This window comes from Columba livia, chromosome 1 (genome assembly GCF_036013475.1).
Source record: "Columba livia isolate bColLiv1 breed racing homer chromosome 1, bColLiv1.pat.W.v2, whole genome shotgun sequence".
NCBI lineage: Eukaryota > Metazoa > Chordata > Aves > Columbiformes > Columbidae > Columba > Columba livia.
In genome coordinates this window covers 15,038,747-15,065,326 of record NC_088602.1, presented here as the reverse complement: position 1 = coordinate 15,065,326, position 26,580 = coordinate 15,038,747, and the positions used below count along the sequence as shown (strand labels likewise).

Genomic DNA, 26,580 nt, shown 5'->3' with positions numbered 1-26,580 from the left:
TTAAAACGGAGACATCAAACAAAGCTTGTTATTTAAACTGTTGGCAATTAATGAACCTCTAATTTAGCAGACTTACCTAAGAGTTAACTGTATTGAAACCCATTTAGGAGAAAAACCTAATGGAGGGTGGCAAAGAATCAAATGTTATCTTTATGGAAATAAAAAAAAGGATAATGTTTATGATCAGGTTTTCCATGATTAATGTATTTTACAAGGGACAACTTCAGGCACTGCAACAAAAAGTATTAGTGGAAAAGCTTCTGTAGCAGACACATTAAAATGCTACAGAACTCCCAGTAAAGTCACAGGCAGCATTTTTTTGGAGTGATGGTCCAGGAAAACCAGGAGGTGAGAATCTGCTGGTGGCTGTTTGTCATAAGGAATCTGCACAAAATTCTTTTGGTTGAATGTTTTATTCACTATTCTGAAAACAGAGACAGTGTCTTTCCCAAAAAACTCCCTTAGTTTGGTGCTTAGCTGCTTCTCAGCAAAGACAACAATAACTTAACAAACCCATTTATTAAAACCAAGAAATTATTCTTTTATTTGAATCTGCACTGCAAATATTCTGACTATAATTCTGGTGCTTTCACCCCCCCCTTACTTACTTTGTCAAATATTTGGACAACAATCTAATGAAAGCCTATATGATTAATCTCTCTATATATCATAAATTTGTGCTTGTTTGTTTACTGCATTGCTTCTTGATAATATTTCACAGGATTAATAAACAGAAATCAAGTCTGTATACATATGAAACTTGTTTTCTGATTAAATTCTTCTCAAGTAAATTAGGGTAGTATTTTTTCAGTCAGTGGTGCTTTCTAAAGACATTCAGATTTTTCTAGAATTGTGTTCTGTAAGAATGGAATGTCGGTATTATTCAATCAAAAGTATTTACTTTATCTTCTATTTGAAAACATGTTAATAAACCAATATCTCTTTAATATCATGTTCTTTCATTAAGTCATCTTTCTTTTCCCATGATGATTTTGTCATTTTCTAAAAGGGCTCAATCCTGAAATTCTTAGGCAATTTTCTAAGTACGTATTGACTTCAGAGATTGAGAAATGTGATTCTATTGAAGGACAAATTACTTACAAGGTTGTGGAGAATTATTAGGTTTGATATTGTATCATGGATTTATCTCCCGGGATAAGTAAGTGAAAATTATTTCTAAAGGTGCTGATCGATGTGAATAAATCAATATAGTGAAGTTTGCGGTGTTCATCCACAAAAAATTCTCTGTCATCAAAAACGGCCCCATAAACCATGATCCTATTAATCTCAGAAGTTCACACATTTCACACATGCTTTAAATAGTCTTTAGCTGAGATATATCCACTACAATAGCTCAGTACTCACTTGAAAGTTCATCTCCCAAGTGATTATAAGGGTAAAAATTTCTTAGGACTATTTAGAAGACAACACCATCTTTGCAAATCAGACACAGAAACTAAGATGGAGTATCCAGAAACTAAGTGCTTAAAAAAAAAAAAAAGTATTTTAGATGTTCCTGCACACAAATTCTTGAAGTTTTTCTGCAAAAGATTTTTGTAACTTAAAGAGAAGTTTCATATTCATTGCTTAACTTCAGGCCTGAATTCACACTCCCCTTAAAGTTCTGCTTTTGTTCAAAATTATTTTTTGCAAACTGACTCTGATCTGTCAGTCATCTTTCATTAATGTCTTGTACCTTAGTGTCCAAGCTTTGTGGAGTGATTTACTGTTGAAACATCACCAGGTGTGGAATTTTTTGGAGGGCACATGAAAGTAGCTCTCCCCTTTCCCAGGAGACTCCAGCCACTATACTAATATCACATTCCGTCCCATTGCAATACAAGGACTTGCAGCCCCACAGTATTTTGCAAGTAAGGAGCTGGAGGGGGATTGTATGTGATTCTTCATTACATGGTGAAGAAAGAAAGGGAGGCCAAATCCCATTCCCTCCTACATGAGGTTGTGTTTACATCTGCATAGCAACACAATTTTTTCAGATTTCAGTGATTACTCCTCTACACTGCAGAACCTTTCTTGGCATATCTAGGGTGACAAAATTATGCCAACAAGGGATCAAAATATTTTCCTAGAAGTAATTTTTCTGCTGGCATAGAATGCCAGTGCTCAAACAATATAAACTAAACCAACTGAGCACTGTCTGTGAGCACAGTAATTTCCACAGCAGGGCTTTTGCTGGCCCACTGATGAAAACAAAAGATACCAGTTTTTCACCATCAAAGGCAATGAGTGTGTTATGGTAGAACATTGCATTGGAATCTTTCTAATTATAAGTCCAAAAGCATAATCGAGAGCTTTGGCTGGATCTTGGGAAAAAAAAAAAAAAAAAAAAAAAAAAAGAGAGGTTTTGATTAGTTAGTGCTGCTTTACTAACCTGATTTGCTTCTATGACAACGAACCCACTTAGTGGATGAGGGAAAGGCTGTGGACTTTAGGAAAGCCTTTGACACTGTTTCCCACAACATTCTCCTGGAGAAACTGGCTGCTTGTGTCTTGTATGGGCATACTCTTTGCTGGGTAAAAATACTGGCTGGATGGTTGGGCCCAAAGAGCTGTGGTGAATGGAGTCAAATCCAGTTGGTGGCTGGTCACAAGTGGTGTTCCCCAAGACGCCGTACTGTGTCCAGTTTGGTTTAATGTCTTTATCAATGATCTGGATGAGGGCATTGAATGCACCCTCAGTAAGTTTGCAGATGACACCAAGCTGGGTGCAAAAATTTTGATCTGCTTGAGGGTAGGAAGGCTCTACAGAGGGATCTGAACCAGCTGGATTGATGGGCTGAGGCCAATCATATCAAGTTCAACAAGGCCAAGTGCCGGGTCCAGAACTTGGTTCACAAGAACCCCATGCAACACTACAGGCTTGGGGAAGAGTGGCTCGAAAGCTGCCTAGAGGAAAAGGACCTGAGGGTGCTGGTTAACAGCTGAATATGAGCCAGCAGTGTGCCCAGGTGGCCAAAAAGACCAGCAGCATCCTGGCTTGCATCAGAAATAGTGTGGCCAGTAAGATAAGGGAAGTGATCTTCCTCTTGTACTTGGCGCTGGTGAGGCCCCACCTGAAATCCTGTGTTCGGTTTTGGGCTCCTCATCACAAGAAAGACACTGAGGTGCTGGAGCGAGTTCAGAGGAGGGCAGCGAAGTTTGTGAGGGGTATGGAGCATAAGACTTACAAGGAGTGGTTGACGGATCTGGGGCTGTTTAGCCTGGAGAAAAGGAGGCTGAGGGGAGACCTTATTGCTGTCTACAACTATCTGAAAGGAGGTTTTAGTGAGGTGGTTGTTGGTCTCTTCTCTCAAGTAACAAGTGATAGGATGAGATGAAATGGCCTCATGTTGCACCAGGAAAGGTTTAGTTTGGATATTAGGAAAAGTTTCTTCACAGAAAGGGTGGTCAGGCATTGGAGCAGGCTGCTTAGGGAAGTGGTTGAGTGACCATCCCTGGAGGTGTTTAAAAGATGTATCAATGAGGCATTTAGGGACATGGTTTAGTGGTGGACTAGGCAGTGCTGGGTAGTGGTTGGACACAATCTTACGGGTCTTTTCCAGCCTAAACGATTAAGTAATTCTATGGTTCTATTATCATTTTGGACAAAAAATTATAAACAGTTTGATGACATATAAGGTTCATTTTGTGGAATGACTGTTTTTAGGTGTATGACTACTTCACTATTGATGCCCATCTATCTTTACACTCAGTTTGTTTGTGGAAATCATATTCAGCTGTGGTGTTGAAACCATGTCTCGCCTTTTCTCCCTACTTCTTTTCCCTCCCAGTTCACTTATCATCACCGAGCCTTAACATCATGCATTCATTTCTATCACATAGAGATGACAGCATCAACCTTGGAAATAGATTGTAAAAGCAACAATAAAAAAGGAATGTACACAGAAGAGAGAAAAGCATACTGATGGCCAGAAGATAATAAGCATTAATTACATTGATAATTGTAATACAGTAATAACAATAATTCCAGAATAAATAAAAACTGAACATATTTCTTTAATGAAAACTCGGAAGAGAATTTATTTTCTCTATCTCTTTGCCTTGAAATGTTACTTTTTCCAGGGCTCAGATTTCGACAAAGAAAGAGTCCTCTCAGTATAAATCTAATTTCCTGAAGAGGAAAATGATGGGATATAACTGGATCTAATGAAAAACAAGATATTCTGTCTACCATGTTGTCTCCAGGTGCTATACGGCATGCAAATATAAAGACGTACTTTGCTATCTGAAGACATTGCCGGAGTGCCAATTTGAAAAGCAAAAATGTAAGCTCTCTAGAATATCTACACTTTCATTTGGGAATTCACAGGTATTTAATAGGATTTACGATATTTCTGACTTCTCTTAGTAATGCAGTTGTACTTGAAACTAAGCTATACAGCAAGAGGAAGCAACCAGAATCATGGCCGTACTACTGAAAACAAAAGACAATTTGTATTCAACAACTGTATCTTGACACTGACATTTGGAACAATATTTCTGAAGGCTTCTAAACTCTATCTGTGACCTCAAGGCAGCATATTCACCACTGGGGGCACAGAGACTATTGTTTTCATATTCAAGTTTAATACAGGGAAATAAGGCAATCTTGGAACAGAAATTCTGTTGCTATTCAGTGTTATCTGCAGTATATGAGCTTTAACTATTCCTTTCATACTTTAAACACTGTCAGCAGAGAGGTGGATATTTCATTTTTTAAGTTCTGCAATCAAATACATGTTATATCTTAAATACGATGCATCCAATAATAAGCGTAAAGGACCAGTGTTCAAACAAGCTGCAGCCTACTGTACCTGGTGAGTGAAGTGGAGGAGAGCACATCAGAACAACTCCTTGACCTTCACGTACAGAGACAGCACTTCTTGTCCGACCGCTAAAATTCCCCAGATCTATCAAAAGAACAGAGCATTATAATTACATACCAAAGATTTTAAACTTGGTGGCTGCTGTGACTTACGTTTTATTTCCTCTTATAAAGCTGACAGTTCCCTTTTTTCATATCTTAATCTATAAGAGGAGGGCCTTTAAAAATAAATCCATTTCCATTACGAAGTATTCCATGTTGCATTAGCACTTTATTATCTTTTTAGTGTATTTGGATACAGTATCAAAACTGACAATATAAATACAGTTTACAAAAACATTTATCAATGCTTTTATTTCCTTTTATCATATCCTGTTAGTTTTTTTTCATCCGTGGAAGTGAGAAAAAAAAAGAAATAGAAGTGGAGAGAACACCCTGGCTAACATCCAGACCGATGATGTTGCCACCATCACCTGGACAGTGCACGACACTTTGTGATGAGCAAAAGGGAAAATCAGCTTTATTGGTTCTAAAACCAAATCTGATTTATAAGTTAGTTATTCTTTTTAAATACTTTCCTTCTGATTTCTTCAGTGTTATAAACAGAATTCAGTTGTGGATAAGCATAGTTTCCCTCCAAAATGTTCCCCTTAAAACTTTCCAGCAGGTGAATAAGGAACATTTCATTTTCTGTACAAGAACTTTTGAATGAGGCTGTAGGGTGCTGCTATGAACATTTCATTGTGTTTATTTAAAGCCTCTGATTACTCCATTTACCACACGGAACACTGGATCTGGATTCACATTTGAGGTGGATAGGTATGCTCTAGCATGCATATCTGCAGCAGAACAGATGTGGCAGCTCAGTTCTGACGTCAGACCGGCGCCTCCATCTATTCCTCAGTGCCAGCAACGCCATCTAAAATCTCTGTTCACTCAGGGTTTTTTCAGAGACATTTCTCTCTGATGTGGATCAAAGTGAAGTGAGCTGCAATGAGGGTTCCCAAAGATATCTTTGAAAAGTACACTGAAGCTTCAGCAGGCACTAAATGAGGATCCACAATATGACTAGATGGGGCCAGTGGGAACATCTCTCATTGTCATTCAATGACCTCCACTTGTACCTGTTAATTTCTGTGTACCGAGGTGCTGGTATGAGCCAGACAGCACCGAACAGTTTGAATAGATTGAGTAGAATTATTACTTTCTCAGCTGTACTCAGCTGACAGTTCTCTGTCGGATGCTGAAACTTCACATCTTGCATGAAACTGAAGTTCAATGATTTTTGAAAGTAATATGACTTGATCTTTGATGAATTTCATAATGGGTTTAAGTGCACATTTTAGGTTGAAAGAGACTTGTAATCTTTCCAAATGCTTTTTTAACATTTCTAAAAGATGTCTTGGGCATAGGCAGAAGCCTGAAATTTAAATGTATCTAAATTTGCACTGTCTTTGGCCAAAATGAATCAACTTCCTCATTTCAACAGTAGATTTCATATCTGAATAGAGAGCAGGTGGATGGGCTTCTGTAGAATTCAAACAAATAATAGGTCAGTATTCGCAAATTATATAAACATTTGCTAGGAAATAGTTAATGAAATATTATGTTGCATTTTAAAATAAGACCACTATGGATTATAATACAATCTGGTGTAATTTCACTTAAAAATGTTACCTAATGAATGTTACCTGATAGTATATTCTGCAGCAAGGTAATTATTATTATTTTACATCTAGAAAGTAACAGGCTGCTATATCGCTGCATAATCAATTCTTTTGGATGGGAGAACAGCTTGCAATGAAAAGTTTTCTTAGTTAAGAATGTTTGGATTTCACTTGCATGTGACTTCGGATCTACAAGTTTATGTACGTTTGTGTTAATTCCTGTATTATTCTAACAGGAAGCTAATATATCAACCAATATTGTCTGCAGTCTGCAAAGAAGCCAATGCTTAGCTTTCATTTTAATGCACACTTTAGGAATACAATAATCTTTTTTAGTGCTTTATTGCTGAGTCCCTGTAAAAATAGTGTATCCTTAAGGACATTTTTTCAAGGTCAACTTTTCAGGGAAGAATGACACTGAATTTCCGTAAAATTGTTCTTGTAACCTTCCTTCTCAAGAAATGCTGAATCTTCTGTGTATGGGTGTCCTAAAACATACAGTTTGATTTATTCCTCAAATGCCTTCAAAGCTCCACAATGTATACATGAACAAACCTCAATGAATTTAAACAATGGACAGAACATGAACTATGTGTCATGGCTTCAACATGTTTTGAGAATGTGTTCTGGAACCAGAATAGCTGCTCTGTGAGAAATACATAGACTACTTCTCTGTGTGTTGGAAAAAAATATTATCATATTAGTGCTTCCTTAACCAGGATTTGGAGGAAAAAAGCAACCTGTGGTGCAGACAAAAGAAAAAGAGCTTTAATATCACTGACTACCTGAAAACCACACTGCAAGTCTGCTATAGACACAATTTTTTTTTTTTTTTTATTTTAGAAAACATTTGGATCAGGGAATCCAATTGGCTGAGTAAATGAAAATATTGTGAGCTCAATAGTAAAAATTCATAACAGTGTGAGGAGAGGTTCTCTGCAATTTATATAGAGAACCGAACAAGGAAGCAACTTTTCTACTTCTAAAAAAATGTCTCTGAGATTTGTTTTTACAGATTATTTCTGCAACTTCTTGTAAAATGGAAAATAAATAATTAGAATTTTCAGAAACTTTTTTATTTTTTTTTTTAAAGATAAGAAGTTCAGTCTTTCGATTTAAATTCCAAACTCAATTTGAAATATTGATTTACTTTAAAAAAAAAATCTTTACTTTTGGGAAATATTTTTAATTTTCTTAAAAAAATTCTAATTTACATATCTTTCCTGGAAGATGAAATATTTAATTGTAATGTAGAATCCTGTGTCACCTAGGGTTATGTGTTTCCATTCCTGAGATTAAATTTTTACTATCTGTGATGCACAACCTGGAAGCCAGTCAACATGAAATAAGGGAAATTTGAGACATATAAATTGTGACTTCTATAGATAAAATCAAAAGTTTTGGAGGTTTTGCTATTTTTTCCTCAGGTGAATAAATGCTATTTTCGTACTAACTACAGCAACCGCAGGACTTTTTTCCAATTTATTGTTTTGTGTGTGCGTTGTGATAGGCAAATATTTCTTGCCTTTTTTTTTTTCTCTAAATGAAAAAGAAGGATCTTATTTTTTAGTTAAAAATAAAAGTACATTGTGTAACTCAAGTTTCTATTTGTTCAAACCAATTAATTTCAAACTAAAGAAGGAAGGTAAAAAAAAGCTTTGAATTTCAGCTCCTTTTGGCTGTTCTGAATTGGATTTCTTGTTAGCATACAGTGAAAAAAGAAGATTAACAGGTAGAAAAGCAGGGATTTAGCTGTAAAACAAATAAATGTAAGAAAGCTTAAAAGGAAGGAAAGGTGAAGAATCATGCTTGCAGTTCCCCCATGTTAAAGTCTTAAGACCAATATGGAAGAATCAAATGAAAGTAAAATTCAGTACATTTCCTGAAAATCCCAGCCATTTCATATCCAACCATATTGAAAAAAGAAGAAAGACAGCTACTAGAAAAATATTCAAATCCTATCATTTTAATTTAAAAACTCTAAAAAAATGTGCAATAAAAGAAAGGGTGGACAGAGGTGGGGACCGTAACCTCTCACACAGCAATGACAGCCATCTTTTCAGTATTCTTTCTGTAGTATAAACCCACATCATGTGTGACATGTTGGACAGCCTAACATGGAATTAGTTTGTCTTTCCTATTATGATAATGTATATGGCTGGTTGATAAGAAAATGCATTTCTGTGCTCCATAGGTGTTCATCTTGTGCTCTGAAAGATTAGATTTATTTACCCTTATCTCACTGTTAGCAGCAAAGATGATAACACCTATTGTATTATTTTCGAAGCTGTTCCTACTCTATTAGCTACATGAGTTCCATATTCTTTCATGAGGCACAACCTTGACTACTTTGAAAATGTATAGTGAAGTGTCAGTCGTCATTTCTAATACAAACATAATATTACCAAAGAACACTTGAGATGGAGCGTGCATGGCAGGAGTAGCGTAATTGTCTTTATTGCTGAAAAAATATTCAATTCAAAAAATGTTATGCAGTGTTACTAGAGAATAACCTGTGATACAGGAGTAGTTTCTACTATGAAAGGTAAACAAGTAGAGAAATTCCAAAGCTACTGAAGATGCAAGACACTAAATCCAATGGGTTTGGTGCAATACTGTCTTGATGTGCTAATTATGCTTCAGATACAACTAGCTCATTGCAGTACTTGATCTTTGACAGGAGTTACAAACTTGGAAAAGCATTCAGATCTCTGATCCAAAGCAGCTGCCAGGTAGTATGGCTGTCCCTTCAGTGAACATCCCCACTCTGCTGAAAAAAGCTGAAGTATGGGTTTCTCCAAGCACAAAGTTGTGTGTAGTGATGTGCATTGTGGAAGAATGAAACTCATCACCACAAGAGTATCAGCTTAAATAAAACCCAACAGAAAATGAATGCTTTTGCAGAAGGTGAAAGGAATAATGGAAAGTAAATGAGAAAAATCTCAAGACAGACAAAGCAACACAAAACCTTTGCAGGACTAGCAAGAAAACAAACAACTAAATAAAGGGGAAAATATTCTGCCATTGAAGGAAGGGCTTGTACAAAGGTTAGAGCAGTTTTCACCAGTTATTAGCTTCCCAATTTGCCTTCACTGTAGTTTGCCTTTTAGGTGAGCATAGAAGGGATCATTCATTCTCTGTTGGCTGCAGCTGATGACAGCAACAGTGAAGGGGAAGGTTTTTGTGACCCAGACAATGGTCCACTGATAACTGTTATGAAATTAGGATCAAATTAAAAATGGAAATCAGATTTTGTTTTTATTTTAGGCAGTTATTGCTTGGAAACCTAGAATAGAAGCTCTGCAAGGCTCTGTAGTTCATTATCAGTGACTTGAACCAGTCAATTAACTTTAAAAGTAGAAATTAGATCAGTGCAGAACATTGTCTTCTGCTAGCCCAATTCTGTAAGTTTAAACTATTTTACGTGCAAATTTATTATGGAGTTTAAAATGGACGCTGTATGATATGTATTAACATGTTTAAAGATGAATACTGAAGGTATCTAAAGATAAGTTTAAAGCAGGCAATATTCTTTACAATAAGGTAAAAATAGCTCTACACAAGGTAAAACACTTCTGTCAGGCCAAGGACAAACTTATTCATTGCATTGTCACTATAGAGAGCGTAGCCTTCCCTTCCTATGTTTGAAAGATAAGACTAAGAAATAGACCTTGAGCTGGAATTGTTGCTCTTTAAAAAAGGTAAGATTTACAGATAAAAGAATTCAATTAAAAACATGTTTTTCCAAATTCCATTATAACCTAAAACAAAAACATGGTTTAGCTGTATGTTCTAAACAATTGGAAACATAAAAGTTGTGTTTAATAGCCCACAAACACAGGCTATAGAAGAATGAAAAGTAGATATTAAAAAGAAGTGATGTGAGATTGTATAGGTAACTTCTAAATTTGATTAATTAAATGCAACATCTACAGGGTATAAAGATGTCCAAAGAAATTAATAGATCAGTTTGTATTGTCATACACCTATTTTCAAGGAATACCATATTAAATTAGGATGAAGGGGACAATACCAGGCTAGTCAGTGACGAGCAATGGGATGGCATGCCAAAGCTCAAGGAGCTGCGTGATAGCGAGATTCCTCAGACTGCACCACAAAGTGAAGGGCACAATCAACCACACTTGAAATACTTCTACACTAACGCACACAGCACGGGGAAAAGACAAAATGAACTAGAAGTCTTGGCCCAGTCCCAGGGATATGATGTAATTGGCATTAGTGAAACCTAGTGGGAAAAGTCCTGTGACTGATGTACCGTGATGGCTACAGGCTATTCAGAAGGGATAGGCAGGGTAGGAGAGGAGGCGGAATGGCATTGTATGTAGTGGAGGGGCTGGAATGCATGGAGCTCACAGTTGGCAATGGCAAAATGGAGAGCCTCTGGGTAAGGATTAAGGAACAGACAAATAAAGTGGATGACATCTTGGGAGTCTACTAGAGGCCACCCAGCCAGGATGACGACACTGATGAGTTATTTAAGGAGCTAAGCAAAGCCTCTAGGTCATCTGTACCTTGTCAGATGTCAACTGGGAATATCATACAGGTGGTACAAACAGGTCCAGAAGATTCCTAAACCATCTGGATGATAACTCCTTGGTACAGTTACTAAGGGAATGGATCAGGAAAGGTTCATTCCTAGATCTGCTCCTCACTAAAAGAGGATCTCATGGGTGAAGCGGCGATTGATGGCTGCCTTGGCCATGGTAACCATGAAGCAGTCAGGTTTAAAATCTATGCTAACAGAAGGAAAACTGCCAGCAAAACCTCAACACTGAATATGAGGAGAGCAGACTTCAGGTTTCCCTGAGAAAAGGCTTTTAAAGGTGCTGGGGTGATCAGTGCTAGTTGCTTTTTAAGTACCAGCTCGTAAAAGCACAGGACCAGGCAATTCCAACATGGAGAAAGTCAAGTAGGCAAGGCAAAAAGGCCAGCTTGGCTGAACAGGGATTTTCTTGAACTACAGTGAAAAAAGAAAGTATATGGTCAGTGGAAGTAAGGTCAGGCATCATGGGAGGACTACAGAGGTGCTGCTCGCCACTGTAGGGAGGAAATTTGTGCAGTCAAAGCTCAACTAGGGTTGAAGCTGGACAGTACTTTGAGGTACAATAAAAAAGGCTTTTTAAAATATGTTTAAGGCAAAAGGCAGACCAGAAATAACATTGGCCCATTACTTGATGATCATGGTCACCTCATAAACAGGGACATAGACAGAGCCCGCATGTTTAATGCTTTCTTCACCTTGGTCTTCAAGACTGAAAATGGGCTCTGGGGCCCCCAGAGCCCTGGGCTACAGAACCATGGCTGTGAGAATGATAAACTCCCAATCAATCTGGAACTTATGTGGGATTTGCTGCTCCAGATACATCCCTCTAAGTTGACAGGGCCTGATGAGATTCATCCAAGAGTACTTAAAGACTGGCTGATGTCATAGCCAGAACTTTCTCCATGATTTTTCCATTCTCCTGGGAATCTGGAGAGGTCCCAGTTGACTGGAAGCTGGCAAATGTCCAAATCTACAAGAAGGGCAACAGGGATGACCCTGGCAACTAAAGGCCTCTCAGCCTCACTTCTGTGTCTGGAAAAATTATGGAGAAGATTGTTCTGGGAGTTATTGAAAAACATCTGAATGACAATACAGTCATTGGTCCCAGACAGCACAGGTTCAGGAGGAGAAACCCACCTCATTGACCAAGGGAAGTCTGTTGATGTAATCTTTTTGGGTTTCAGTAAAGTCTTTGATACTGTCTCCCACAGTATCCTCCTGGACAAAGATGGCCAGCACACAGCTGGATAAACACACAGTGCAGTGTGTGAGTGATTGGCTGACAGGCTGGGCTCAAAGGGTTCTAGTAAATGGGGTTATGTCGGGCTGGCAACAAGTCACTAGTGGAGTTCCGCAAGGATCCATCTTAGGGCCAGTACTCTTCAATGTCTTCAGAAATGACTTGGACACAGGACTTGATGGAATACTAATTAAGTTGACCAATGATGTAAAATTGGGAGGACCTGTTGACACTCTCAAGGGCAGAGAGGCCCTGCAGGGGGATCTGGAAAACTGGAGAACTGGGCAATCACTAAACACATGAAGTTTAACAAGGGCAAGTGCCGGATTTTGCACTTGGGACACGGCAACCCTGTCTGTACATACAGATTAGGGGATGAGAGGCTGGAAAGCGGCTCTGCGGAGAGGTGTCTGGGGGTGCTGGTTGTCGGCAAGATGAACATGAGCCAACACTGTCCCTGGCAGCCAAGAGGGCCACCTGTGTCCTGGGTGCATCCAGCACAGCATTGCCAGCCGTGCAGGGCGGTGATTGTCCCACTCTGCTCTGCACTGGTGCGGCCTCACCTGGAGCACTGTGTGCAGGTCTGGGTGCCACAGGATAAAAAAGATATAAAGCTGCTGGGGAGAGTCCGGAAAAGGGCTATAAAGTTGGTGAAGGGTTTGAACAGGAAGTGGTATGTAGAGTGGCTAAAGTCACTTGGTTTCCTCAGCCAGGAGAAGAGGACTCTGAGGGGAGACCTCATTGCAGTCTACAGCTTCCTCACAAGGGGAGAAGGAGGGGCAGGCACTGACCTTATCTCTCTTGTGACCAGTGACAGGACCCAAGGGAACAACAGGAAGATGTGCCAGAGGAGGTTTAGGTTAGACATTAGGAAAAGGTTCTTTACCCAGAAGGTGCTGGAGCACCCAAGCCTGACAGTGTTCAAGAAGAGACTGGACAATGCCCTCAGACACATGGTGTGAACTGTTGGGTTGTCATATGCATGGACAGGAGCTGGACTCAATGATCCTTGTGGATGGGTGCCTTCCAACTCAGGATATTCCATGATTCTATGAAATAGGTGGAGCTGCAGTATTAAAGTCATTAATTGAACCAAAGAGTAACTTTCAATACTGAAGACATTAACTAGAACAGGTATGAAAGGGAGCTTAGACAAAATGATTTCTGCCATGACAGAAACATCATCTCATCATGGTTAATGGGAAAAGCATACATCTTGAACTTTTAAAAATCACATTACCATATGACTTTTAGGTGAAAAAGTAAGGGCAAGATTCAAGTACTTTAGAATGTATCATGGTTATTATCATTGCTGCTGTTATTATTTCTTAGCAGAAAGCTTTTGAATCCTTCATGGATCATCAGTCTGACATGACCTGTAAAAGGTCATTTTTTTTTTTCTGAGAGAAGTTACTATGCAAGGATATAATGAGACACAACAGAAAGAGAGTACAGAGAAGCAATGATGCATTTTAAGCCTTTACACCAGCCAGGCTGTGTCAGAACATCTGCAGACCCATTGAAGAGTTTTAATGAAAGGGGGTGGTTATACAGATATTTTCAGGGAATGCCAACAAAGATGAAAAGGAGCACAAGAGAAACTTGAAGACTCCTGTCTAAAAAAGGAAAAGATGAAGAAAGGAAGACACAATATATTTTCTTATATTTGATCAACATCTTCCAGAATCTTTCTAAGATACTATTGTGCAGTTTTTTTCTCAGAAGAAAAAAAAAAAAATCATTAAGACATCTTTGAACAATGGTAGTCCTTGAGCATGCTCTTGTAAAAAGAAAATAATTTTCGTTTTACCATGCTGTCAGCATGAGCTATAATGTATACACTATTGATTCATTAGCCTTGAACTAAATTTTCACTAGGAATTGCAGAGAAGTAGGTAACTAAAGGAATATTGTTCCTTCTGTCATTAATGACATATTTTTATATCTATCATTTTATATTTTATAGCAATTTAAAAATACCTGCTCTACTGAAGTCAGTATTTTTTTCCTGTTTGTTGTCCAGTTTCATCTAGCTGTCTATGTCTAGCTGTTTTACCTTATAAGTAGAGAACATGTTTTTGTACTTTCTACATTTCCTATCACAGGGAAGTCATGAATCCATACATGTGACTGATACATGATACCATAATAAAATCAATTATTGTAATAATTAACTGTTCTGAAGAATTATATAGAACTATCTCCTAAAATTATTTATTGATTCTTCTATGAAATATAGTATAATAATTTTCTTTTTAAATTTCCTTCACAGAATACATTAATATTTATAATTAATTAATTAAATTAATTAAAATCAGAACTTTTTATAGAAGGCAAAAAATAGAAATTGCTTCTATTGACTATGCCATAGTTGTTAAAAAGGAATACTGCTTTTCAATTAAAATATTCACTACCTGTGATCCTACATAGATTTTATAAAAAGTATGAATTCATATGCTTCTTCCAGTTTTTCTCTTGACTTTTTGGATACAATCTAACCATTCATGGAACGCCAGGAGTCTTATGTATATTGGGAGCTTTGAATAATTTTTTATTTTGTTACACCTAGTTTCAATAGCATTAAGAAATATCATCAGTAAAACTTAATTTTTCCCAGAGCCTTGAAGAAGAAAGGGAATTTGTAGATACCAAAATCTCCCTGAACTTCAGTGGGATTTCTGTACTCATAAATCCTGAAGTACTGGATCAAAGTGAATTAGAAGAATATTTACATGCAGAATAAAATAACAAGATTATGTTTAAAATTATTGAGCTGCTATATGATTCAGCTTGCCATGCTAATTGCATTATATCTGGGATGTTTTCAGTTACAGTTGTTGATGGTTATGATTAATTAACTACAATATTTCTATGCCTGTCAGGTTGCGTCTATTCTCACAAGAATTATTTCAGCATGCTTCTCTTCTTTCATATCTGCATACTGCAATACAAGGCAAAACACAGAACCAAGTGGCATATTATAATTAAGACTTTTTCGTCCTTTCATTCCATTCATGATCTATCATCTAGGAGAAACAGTTAAAATCAAACAAATAAACAACCATATTTAAACAATAAATGAAAGATTTTTAATATACAGTTGCCAACATGTAATCACCAAGATAAAGTGGGTCAACAAATGGTACTATTTCCGGAGCTTCTGAACAAACTGATATCCACTTGAGTAATGTATGCAATGTATTTTTTTTGTAAACACACTGTTTTACATAATATCTACTTCTTGACAAACACACATTTCTATTTGCATCCTTTTTAATACACTTTCCTAGCACTGGCACTGAGAATTATACTAACTTGTATAAATTCTGAATACATGATATTGATAATTCTACTTTCTCACTTTTTTCCTTTGTGCTTATGAGTACTTCTTCCCTTTTTTTTTTTTTTAAATTTTATTTGCTCTTTTAGTAACTTTTTTCAGTTAAATTAATTCCAAACATCAAAGGATTTATTGCAAACAACATTTTGTTTGTTCTAACTTTCTTCAACTAGGTGTGACTTTTCTGTCCTTTAATTAGTGAATAAAGATAGCAAAGTCAGTAAGAATTTTGCATTATTAAAAATTGGAATGGCTCCTACAGTACAGTTTTTTATCATATTAAATTATATAGAATTGACAGTAACTAATCTCTTCCCTATAGTTTATCAGAAAGTTAAAATATAGTTGTTGTGGTTCATAGGAGGCTGATCTGTGGCAATGTTAGCAATACAGAGAAAAAAGACTCTTCAGACCACTCTGTACTTCATTGAACTAATTTGTACTAGAAAGTAAAACATTGCTTAAATACATTTCGTACTTTTAGTTCATGGGTTCTGGTCCCAATGATGACATAATAGCTTCACTTCTGTATGTACAAGGCAAAGTTGCAAACCTTTAGCCTCATGGATCCTTTCTTCTACATCTTAAGTTCCAAATCTGGCTTTGCCAAAGGTAGAATTTATCAGAAGAAAGGGTATAAAACAGTTAAATTAAATTATTCTCATTAGGGAAAGGTGCAGAGGAAGTAAGCTTTCTCATGTTCAGAAGAGATGGTGTTGAGCTCACCTACATTAAAATCTTTACAACTTCCACAGATTCTGCATTGGAGGTTATCTTGCTTCTTTTATACTACACTGACAGAAAAGCACTGTATTTCCGTAACTTGTTTCATCTGACCTAGTTTAGGTCTCTAATGTAAGAAGACATTAATCCTACCCAATAATTGATTATTTCTGTTTAGTGACTACAAAGGGGACCTACATTTACAAATTTAGGCAAAGACCTTTTCAACTTCATGGATATTTTTATTTTGTTGCATAATTCCAGCAAAGGTGGTCCTGACAAAGACTCTGCAGAAAAGAAAATGAAATCCTGCCACACCAGGGTCCTTCTTCTGAACATAACAACATAGAGATCACAGAATCATAGAATCACAGAATGTTAGGGATTAGGAAGGGACCTCAGAAGATCATCTAGTCCAATCCCCCTGCCAGAGCAGGAACACTGATAATGTTTTAGTTGTTGTTCTTTTTTAATGACTAAATTATATTTTGTGTAAATTGAGGTTTTGTTTCAGAATTTCAAATTATATGTGTGAACTAGGACAAATATAATATCTGATAACTTGTGTTCAGATCTAAAGGTTGGAGAATGGCATGACTGTCCAGATTCCAGTAACAGCTGGAGGCTTGAAGTCACCACTTTGATGAGGTATGACATACTCAATTCTGACCCCACTATAGACAAGTCATTTCACAGTGCTGACTTCTCACTAAGCTAATGTGTATAAATTGCTCCATACTTCACTTCTGGTCTGTCATAAAGAAAAGAAGGTCATAATCTCCCAGAAATTATTTATTTGCTCTTCTCTAAGAGCTGTGGTGCCCAATATGACCTACAAGTCAATTGTGACAAGATAACTAAGTGCTTGGGCACAAACAAGGAGTAAATCTTGAAGACCTTGGTTTTAGCTGAATAGCTCAACTGGAAATGAAGGCCTTACAGAGTGTTTCCTAGGTAACAGCTGGTTGTTACATATGATCCCAGGTAATGTTTTTCATAAGGCAGTTTCTATTGCAGTATGTTATTCTGCTTAATATCAAGGTGATAGAAGCCACTGCAAATCACAGTTTAGGATATGAGAACGTAGTAGAACAAGTAAGAGTTGTTGAAGATAAAGAGATTTTCATCAATCAGTTGAGGTACTATACATTAGTGTCTATCTACTTTTAACATTTTCAATCTGTAAAATAGAACACATTAATTAAAAGCCCTGTGAAGGTGGTTTGACCATTCATTTAACAATCTAATATGTGGCCAATGAACGGCACACCATTTATTTATTTGTCATATTAGTGAAGTTAAACCTTCATAGAAGGTTTCATAATTTCTTGAGATCTTAGCTGAAGTTGTTTCATATGCTCTCTAAATGGCATTTACTTATTGTATTCTAGTGTTATTCTATGCCACTTATTTTCCTTATTTTCCAATTCTGTCACATGCTAATGCCAGAGAGCTTGTTTAGCATGCAATATCTCCCCTCTCCTCTCCTCTCCTCTCCTCTCCTCTCCTCTCCTCTCCTCTCCTCTCCTCTCCTCTCCTCTCCTCTCCTCTCCTCTCCTCTCCTCTCCTCTCCTCTCCTCTCCTCTCCTCTCCTCTCCTCTCCTCTCCTCTCCTCTCCTCTCCTCTCCTCTCCTCTCCTCTCCTCTCCTCTCCTCTCCTCTCCTCTCCTCTCCTCTCCTCTCCTCTCCTCTCCTCTCCTCTCCTCTCCTTCCCAAGGTTATTATACTTCTTATCAAAATGATATCCTATCAAAGATATCTATATGACAAACTGTAAAACACAGATACAGCATTAGTACTATGCAGGTTGCCTTGTAACAAGGTTGCACAAAGTAGTAATCACAGTCTTTGTTTTAGGAATGTACATTAGGCAGCAATCCCTCAGCAGCTCATCCGATCATTTAAGCTCCTTTATCATTTGTCACAATTACATATTATTGCTCATTGATCAATAGAAATAAAAGTAAAATGTTTCCTGAATGAAGTCAGTTAGATGCTCCACAATATGGATTGATTTCTTTAAGCAATCTAATAATTGCTTCTCTTTTTAACTGACCTTCCTAGGGCAAAGCAAATTACCACCAAATCTGTCCCAGCTGTAACAGTGGTACAGACTTCTTATGCTGAAACTAAGTACAATCAAAGCTGAGAAAGTTGTTGGTTTGTCAGTTATGGGTAATTGGGTAATATTGCTAATGCAGCAGGGAAGAACAGCAGTACAGCTTTTCTTCTCATATGGACCGCTGACCATATCAATCAAATGTTAGACCATACTATCTAAGCCTGAAGCCATACCTAACCATAGCAGCATGCAATCCTTAAAAAAAAGACAACAAAAATCCTGAAAGGTAGATATTTCCATTTAAGTCAACTGAACCTGCTCACAGGATGCATCTGGGTGTCTAAACAAAGAACCATACTTCCATCTACATTACTGCATACTACTAATGAATTGCACAGTACTTGTAAGCCTTAAAGCCATAACTGACCATAATCACAGGCCTATGTTTAGACAATACTTTGCCACAAGAAATCACTGGGATCTGTGATACAGTTGTTGAGTACTGTGGGTAAAATCAACCACTAAGAGGTTAAAAAAAAATAAATTGGACTGTAGTTTTGAGCCCTGAATACATGATTTCTTCATGGTATTAAAAAACCTCTATTAGATGAATCAGACCTGTTAGGGACTGGCCTTTTAGGAAGGTACCATAAAGTAGTCGCAGCAGTTATTTATAGAGAATGAGACATAAAAGAGGACATGGTGGGTTAAAAAGAAGTCCAGCCATTTCAAACATATGGCGTGCATTTGGTAAATCAGACTAAATATATAATATGTTTTTACCAGAAAGGACACAATCCAGACTTCTGTAGTGAATACACTGTATGAAGGAACTGAAAATTCTCTTCAGAAAAACAAAAGTAACAATGTGTTGAAAATAATGGCTGGATTTTATTCTGAAGTGGACCAAATATTTAGAGACTGTGAAATGAAGATTATGAAAGTGTTTGGTCAGATTTTAATGTTATCAAATGATGTTAAGAATTATTTAGATATTAATAAATATCAAAGAGAAAATAATTAAAACCCAAGAGCAGCACAGATTAAGTACTTACAGAACAACGTCTTCTGCAGCAATATTGCCAGATGATCACCAAATGGCTTAGAACAAACAGATCAGTAACCTCAGAGGTGCTGAAAGAATTGTTCCTGAGTGTAGAGTATTAACTTACAAAGGACCTAACACAGCTGAAGAACCTTACTAATAAAAAATAATAGACGAAAATCTGCATATGTGAGCCTGCAATATTTCAGGAGGAATATCTTATTCACACCTGTTGGGTTCCAGATGGTTAACATTATATATTATAAAAGTGGTTTGTTTTCCCCACCTCCACTGGGAGTTAGAGGGTTTTTTTTACCAAAAAGGACTGAGATTTTCCTATGTGAAAATCAGGTTCTTTGAAAATTTCTTTGTCACATAAGTATGATATGTTGTTCTGATGCCATACTTGTAAAAAGAGTTTGACAAATCTGAAAGGCTTTAGTGAAAAGTTATGAGACTAATTTGCATTACAGAAAACATCTCACAGTGATAAATGCCTAAGCCTACAAAAAAATATTCTGATGAAGTCAAAGGCGAGAAAAGGAAAAAGACTTTTCCATTATTTCATTGTCTTAAAAGAAAATATCTGAGCTTATGAATCAATCTCCTGGTGAGTCTACCTGATCCTACAAATAAATGTCGGGTGTTTATGTTCACTCTGAGAAATGGCCCCCTTGAACTCAGTGGGTATACTCAAATATGTGCATGAACATTTGTATACATTAGAATATGATTTTTCACATAGATTTCATGCATAAATTGTTTACACAAAAAATAATAGTGAACCAAGAGATACTCTTAGAAATGATAAAGAAATAAAAATAGTGAATCCTTTTCAGTTATGTGTGGGAAAGAATAGGAAAATGATAGAAGATTACTGCATCTTATCACTTTAATAATGATTGAAGAAATCTCCTTTGAAGGACGGATGTTTAAGGACATGATACCTAAAGACATGAGGAGAATTGTATCCATGATATCAATGTAATGTAACATAAACTATTTGTTTTAAATCATTATAAGCAATTTTACATGTTTCACACTCTAAGGAAGTGAAATAGGATTTTTATCAGTGTAACTGCAAATTATTGACAAGAAAACTGCAGTGGTAGCATACATTCATTTTATTCAAGTCAATTCCTACTAAATATTTGGTTTCCGGTTAACAATAACATGGATAGTAGGTTAAAATCAACTGTGATTAAGCTTACTGCAAGTAAACACACCATGTTAGAACATTTACATGTACTTATTCAGATAAAGTCTTATCATAAATGCTTATGGCCTACCAAATATAAATGAAATGTAAGTAAACCTAAAATGAATTGTAATGTGACTGAATAATGGTGACTAGTTATTCAGGAGATTCATGTGTGATTATACTTCAAGATAATAGTATAATGTTAATGCTGAGAAAGCCTTTTTAAAAATTTATTTTTATGCAAATGATTTTCAGTGTAATAAAACAACATTTTAATTTCTTATTTCTATTATTTGGTACTTTTTTTGCTTGGAATATAGATGAGTTCTTTCCTTCTAACAAGTCACCAGAAAAGCAATATTTATGTGTGCTAAATTTTATTCTCAGTGTGAGTTCAGTTGCCTGATAGCTACATCTGAGTCAGCCATCCTAATCGTCTTCTAAAGACAATGGAAAGAAATTGACACTTCAGAGGCTTGATTCATTTGATCCATTTTAGATGTCAACTTGACATGAATGAATCGCATTCCGGTAGTGCAATAGATTAAGCAGGGAATCTAAACAATTAGATCAGTTGCAGATGCCTATAGTGTAGATATCTGACATTTAAGGAGAATGAATGAAGTGCATTTAGAGGCACTTTGCTATTTCCTTGATCTTCAGATTGTTTTCTCCATATTATTATTTTGTTTACAATGCCTTGATAAAACTGAGTAGAAAATGGCAAAGGTTTCCTCTCATACATGTAAGAAAAGTAATAAAAAGCAACTATAAAATCCCATATCTGTGTTGGTCCTTTGTTAGTAAAAGGTGAAGCAACAGCTTTTTACTCTTATCAGTACACAAGCAAACAAACTAATTTTTTAAAAGGTACACAGGAGACTAGAGTATGAATGTAATACTTTTACCAAAAAATTCCAAATAAAGGCAAATTCAGCATTTAGCCTCACAGACTTTCCTATTGTGACACTGATTGTATTGTAAGATACTGTTCCTGAAGGAGAAAAAATGATAGCTTTAAATTTAAAACAATTTGGATATACAAATTTCACACCTATTGTTCTACAGTATCGAAAGCCTAAAAGCTATATGTATTAAAGGATTTTACACTGGCTTTTAAATTAACTTTACTCCTTTTGCCTACTGTTTTGGTGATTAATGTACATATGCAGGAAAACTTCCAGCTTACTCTTCTGAGCCTGTGTGATACTTAGACAATCTAATCTTCTGCACCTTGGGAAGCAACTTATTTGAGAAAAGAGGGTAACAGAAGTGCCACCACCATAATGCTGCATTAAATGTCCAGCTGCAGATGACAAGCAGACAATCCAGCAAGCGTAAAAACAGCTAGCATTTCATATTTATTGCTTATAATTTCAGGGGAAGCAAAAGGCTTCCAGAATAACAAGGAAGAAATGGAAGTGCCTTTGTTATGTGTCTGCTTTACTGCATTGACTTTGTAAAGAGTATAGGAAACTATTTGCCTTTCTAGAAACACCTGTAATATCAGAGAAACAATACCTTTGAATACGTATTGATTTTAAATAGATAACACGAAAAGCGATTGCTGTCATGTAGACCTGCTCTTCAGTTTCACAAATGCAGCTTGAATATTTCTGCATGTTCAATCCTTCCTTTTAAATGCTACCATTATTCAAATACTTCCAAGTTATATGAGTGCTGTTTAATTGTCTTAAGTCAGAGCCAAAAAGGAAATTGATGCATATGATGGGTTATATGTACCAAAGCTATAAAAGCTTCTTAATTAAAAGTGGAGGGAAGATCAATATTTTTTTCTCATAACACTAATTTTTAATATACAAATAGTGAGAGCGATGGAAGAAACAAGTAAGTCCTAACCTCTCAAAATAACTTCTCATAGTCATGCTCTATTGAATTGCAATTCTATCAGTAACTTTTTGGACATGTCCCAGCCTACCATAGACAATGTAAATACACTCATCTACTTTAGTGTCTGTAGTCAAACTACACAAATAGCAGCTGTTGATAACATACCTATCATAAATAAATAATAAGAAAACTATTGCATGTGAAAGGATCTAATTTGTTTTTCATCACTTCACTTAAACCAGCTTTCTAATTATTTAACACATGAGGATGCACTGCAGCATTGTTTAAGTTCCCAGTGTCTCATTAGATAGTATTAAATCTCTGGTCTTTTGAACACAGTCTTATTGCTGGTCTGTTAGAAAGAAATGGTTTTGTTCCTCCATCTACACGTGTCCTCCTTTAAAATATTAGGTGAGTGAGACCATGATATAATCAATATGATAAAGAAAATCCAAACAGTTGAACAAATACTTGTACATTTGGCAAGTAAAGCAGTAAAACAGCAATTTCTGACCAACAGTCCTGGAATCCTCAGTGAGTCATGAGAAGATGTAGCTGGTCAAAGAAGCCTATTGCTTTTACAAGGATTTGAATCAAACACTTGAGGCTGAAGATGCAAGATGGTCTATAGGAGCCTCTGAGAGATGACACAGATTAGTGCTCTAAAGTTTGGAAATAACTATTACAGAAAAACACTGGCAACTGCAGATTCAAGAGGCCAATGGCAAAAGAAGTAGATACAATGTAAAATAACATGACAATTGAAGATAATGTAATACAGTGACCTCTCATCAGAAAATAGAAACCAGTTCTTTCAAAAAGTTTGGCTTGAAAATGGTTAATCTTAATACAACATAAGGACGGTTGAGTGCATGAACAGGGCATTAAGTGAAAATAAAACTACATTGATTTATGCCAATATAGTTGCTGTTCATTAGTTTGACATCACTTCTTTTTATACCAGCCTTGATTTAGGTCCACTGTTTTCTAGTTAGCAGTTGTGTTCTTGGTCATGCGGATCACTGGGAAAATAAACAAAATGTAAGACTTACTTCCTCTAGAGATTTTCTTAAGTGTCATTTTGTCTTCATGCAGCAAAATTCTCCAGAAGACTTATGAAACTTTCCTGAAACATTTTGTAGGCAAAGACAATGACTGGTCAGTCTTATTCCATCTTATAAACACTGCCTTTCAGTAGAGCTGGCATAGATGCTGATGGCACAGTGCCTGTAGAGAAGGCATCTCCAATACATCAGTTATGAAAGGATGCAAATTGTTTGCCTCCAGCGGACTGCTCAATAGTTGTTTGGTAAAATAGCTGTTGCCCTGCCTTTTTGTTATATAATGTGAAATGTAATTTCCAGAGTCATTAACTTCATATAATCTTTGGAGTGGGTTGGGGGGAGGAAGTATTTAAATAGATTTTGGTTTAAGGCAAGTGTCCATTGCTCAGCTAGGTTCATCCTAAGTATCCACCTTAATGTATCTCAGGTATGAAAAGTCACACAGATCTTCCCACATCCTTGCTTTTTATCTTCATGTGAAAACAAGAAAAAGCAAAAGAATTATGTGTTCAAGGGTATACATATGTATGTGTTTGAGAATGTATTCCAAGGTTATTTTCCACTGAAAGTCTATGCTAGTCAGTTATGTCAGTCATGAGAAAATGTGTACAGTTTTTGCAAGCATTCTGAGAAAAGCTTTGGTACACTTAGAGTGTGTAAGGGGTTGGCACACATCTTTACTACAGAATGAGAAGCCTGAGAGGGGATCTTATTTATTCTTATAAATATCTCAAGGGTGGTTGTCAAGAGGATGGGACCAGACTCCTTTCAGTGGTGCTGAACCACAGGATGAGGGGAAACCAGCACAAACTGGAACATACAGTCCAGCGTAGGGCAACGAAGATGATTAAGGGAGTGGAGCATCTCCCTTATGAGGAAAGGCTGAGGGAGCTGGGTCTCTTTAGCTTGGAGAAAAAGAGACTAAGGGGTGACCTCATTCATGTTTACAGATATAAAGGGTGAGTGTCACGAGGATGGAGCCAGGCTCTTCTTGATGACAACCAATGACAGGACAAGGGGTAATGGGTACAAACTGGAACATCAAAGGTTCCACTTAAATTTGAGAAGAAACTTCTTCTCAGTGAGGGTGATGGAACACTGGAACAGGCTGCCCAGGGAGGTTGTGGAGTCTCCTACTCTGGAGGCATTCAAGACCTGCCTGGATGCCTTCCTGTGTAACCTCATCTAGGTGTTCCTGCTCCAGCAGCGGGATTGGACTGGATGATCTTTCGAGGTCCCTTCCAATCCCTGACATTCTGTGATTCTGTGATATGAGGTTCCATCTGAATATGAGGAGAAACTTCTTTACTTTGAGGGTGGCAGAACCCTGGAACAGGCTGCCCAGAGAGGTTGTGGAGTCTCCTTCTCTAGAGACATTCAAAACCCACCTGGACACATTCCTGTGTGATCTGCTCTGGTGAACCTGCTTTAGTAAGTGGGTTGGACTAGATGATCTCCAGAGGTTCCTTTCAACACCAACTATTCTGTGATTCTCTAACGAAGGCTTGTCATTCAGAAAGGACAGAGCCAAACAACCTTTCAGGGGTTGTTATTAAGACCGATTCTCAAACTAGGTTCTTTCTCATTTGGTTCTGAAATACAAATATTTTCATGTGACAGCTTGTTTCAGCAAGCTTTCACAAAAGTCTTAAAAATGTACATTTTCTACAAATGAATTCTAGCCCATATATGGTCTTGAATTGCTTAGTTGGGCAGGTCAAGCTTAGTAGGTCTTCAGAACTGAGAAAGGTTTCAAGAACATTTAACAGTGGCAAAAACTGGCAGAACAATGTAGGACTTTCCTCTTCTCTCCAGAACGAAGAGCAGGACATCCTCGGTAGGTGCAGCTCACAACCATATGGTTAACATTCATATGCAAATTTGAAATGTAACTTAACTACTGTGGACTGAAATAATTTCTATTTTCTCCACACTGTATCTTACAGTAAAGAAACTTGCCCACACTTTCTGTATAATGTGATTTTTACACAAGGTATGCCTATTTCTACTGGTTGCATCACAGAAACGGTATCCAAAGGAGGATATTTGCAATGTTTTTGCAATTCTTAACATAAGTAACTTGTGAAATAACAAATACAATATATAACTGCAATTTATTTAGTTCCTGTGCTTGTTCTCCTGTCTCCCAAATCCTGTCTGTTCTCCTACCCCCCAAACTTTGTCTGTGGCATTAATCTGCTCTTTCATAAGTGAAGGATGGCATGTAAAGGGGGAGATAGACCTGAATCTTGTGATCTTATGATAATGTGCTCTTTCTAGATGACAGACATCAAGGTTTAGAAGTGGAAGTTCAGGAGGAATCTGACTACTTTTCATTTGTGCCTGAGTGTCCTTCAGTGTCTCTACTGGTAGACAGAGCATTTGTGCCAGATCCATCGGTGGAGTGATGGAGCTGCTTTCATCTTTTGTCCTCCTACAAGGATTTCTGGCTGATGGAGCCAGAGCTTTTTGACCTTCCAAGTACAACAATGCCACACAACCAGATGACACAAGTCCCAGTTTGTAGCTGTTTCCTTCCTCTTGCATCATATAAGTTTATAAGCCTGTCTTTCATTTTTTCAGGGCACATGTAAACCACTATTTTAAAACTAAAGCTGATATTTCTTGGGGATACTTTACGTCTTTTACCCTTTAAGTGCACATTCAGCCAAATTCTGTGAACTTGAAGAGACAGCTTGTCATTTAGATACTCTGTCATATCAACAAACTAACAGTACTGGGGGAAAAATCCCTTACTGATCTCATGCTTTATTTTGACCTTTTTCCCCTAAACAAATATCAGTTGCTGAAATTCCTAAGCTAACAGTAAAACCCTCTTAGTAATAAGTTCAAAAATCTAAACCTAGATGTTTAATGTTCTTTTTTATGTTCTTTCTACAGTGAAGGAGTCAAGTCATCCTTAAATGAATTTTTTATATTTAAATCAATACAAAGAGGTAATTTTTTTCTTCCAGTTTCTCTGTATAATCCAAATTGGT

At 36.9% G+C, this 26,580-nt stretch overlaps 1 protein-coding gene across 4 annotated transcripts in view; it reads right to left on the bottom strand.

Moving 5' to 3' along the window:
• CNTN5 (contactin 5) overlaps nucleotides 1-26,580 on the bottom strand; it is a 706,531-nt gene that overhangs the window by 192,697 nt on the left and 487,254 nt on the right. For all 4 annotated transcript variants that reach the window (XM_065043870.1, XM_065043985.1, XM_065043938.1 and 1 more), the window contains one exon: nucleotides 4,815-4,910. In XM_065043870.1, the coding sequence (XP_064899942.1) occupies nucleotides 4,815-4,910 (96 nt within the window). The remainder of the gene's footprint in view (nucleotides 1-4,814; nucleotides 4,911-26,580) is intronic.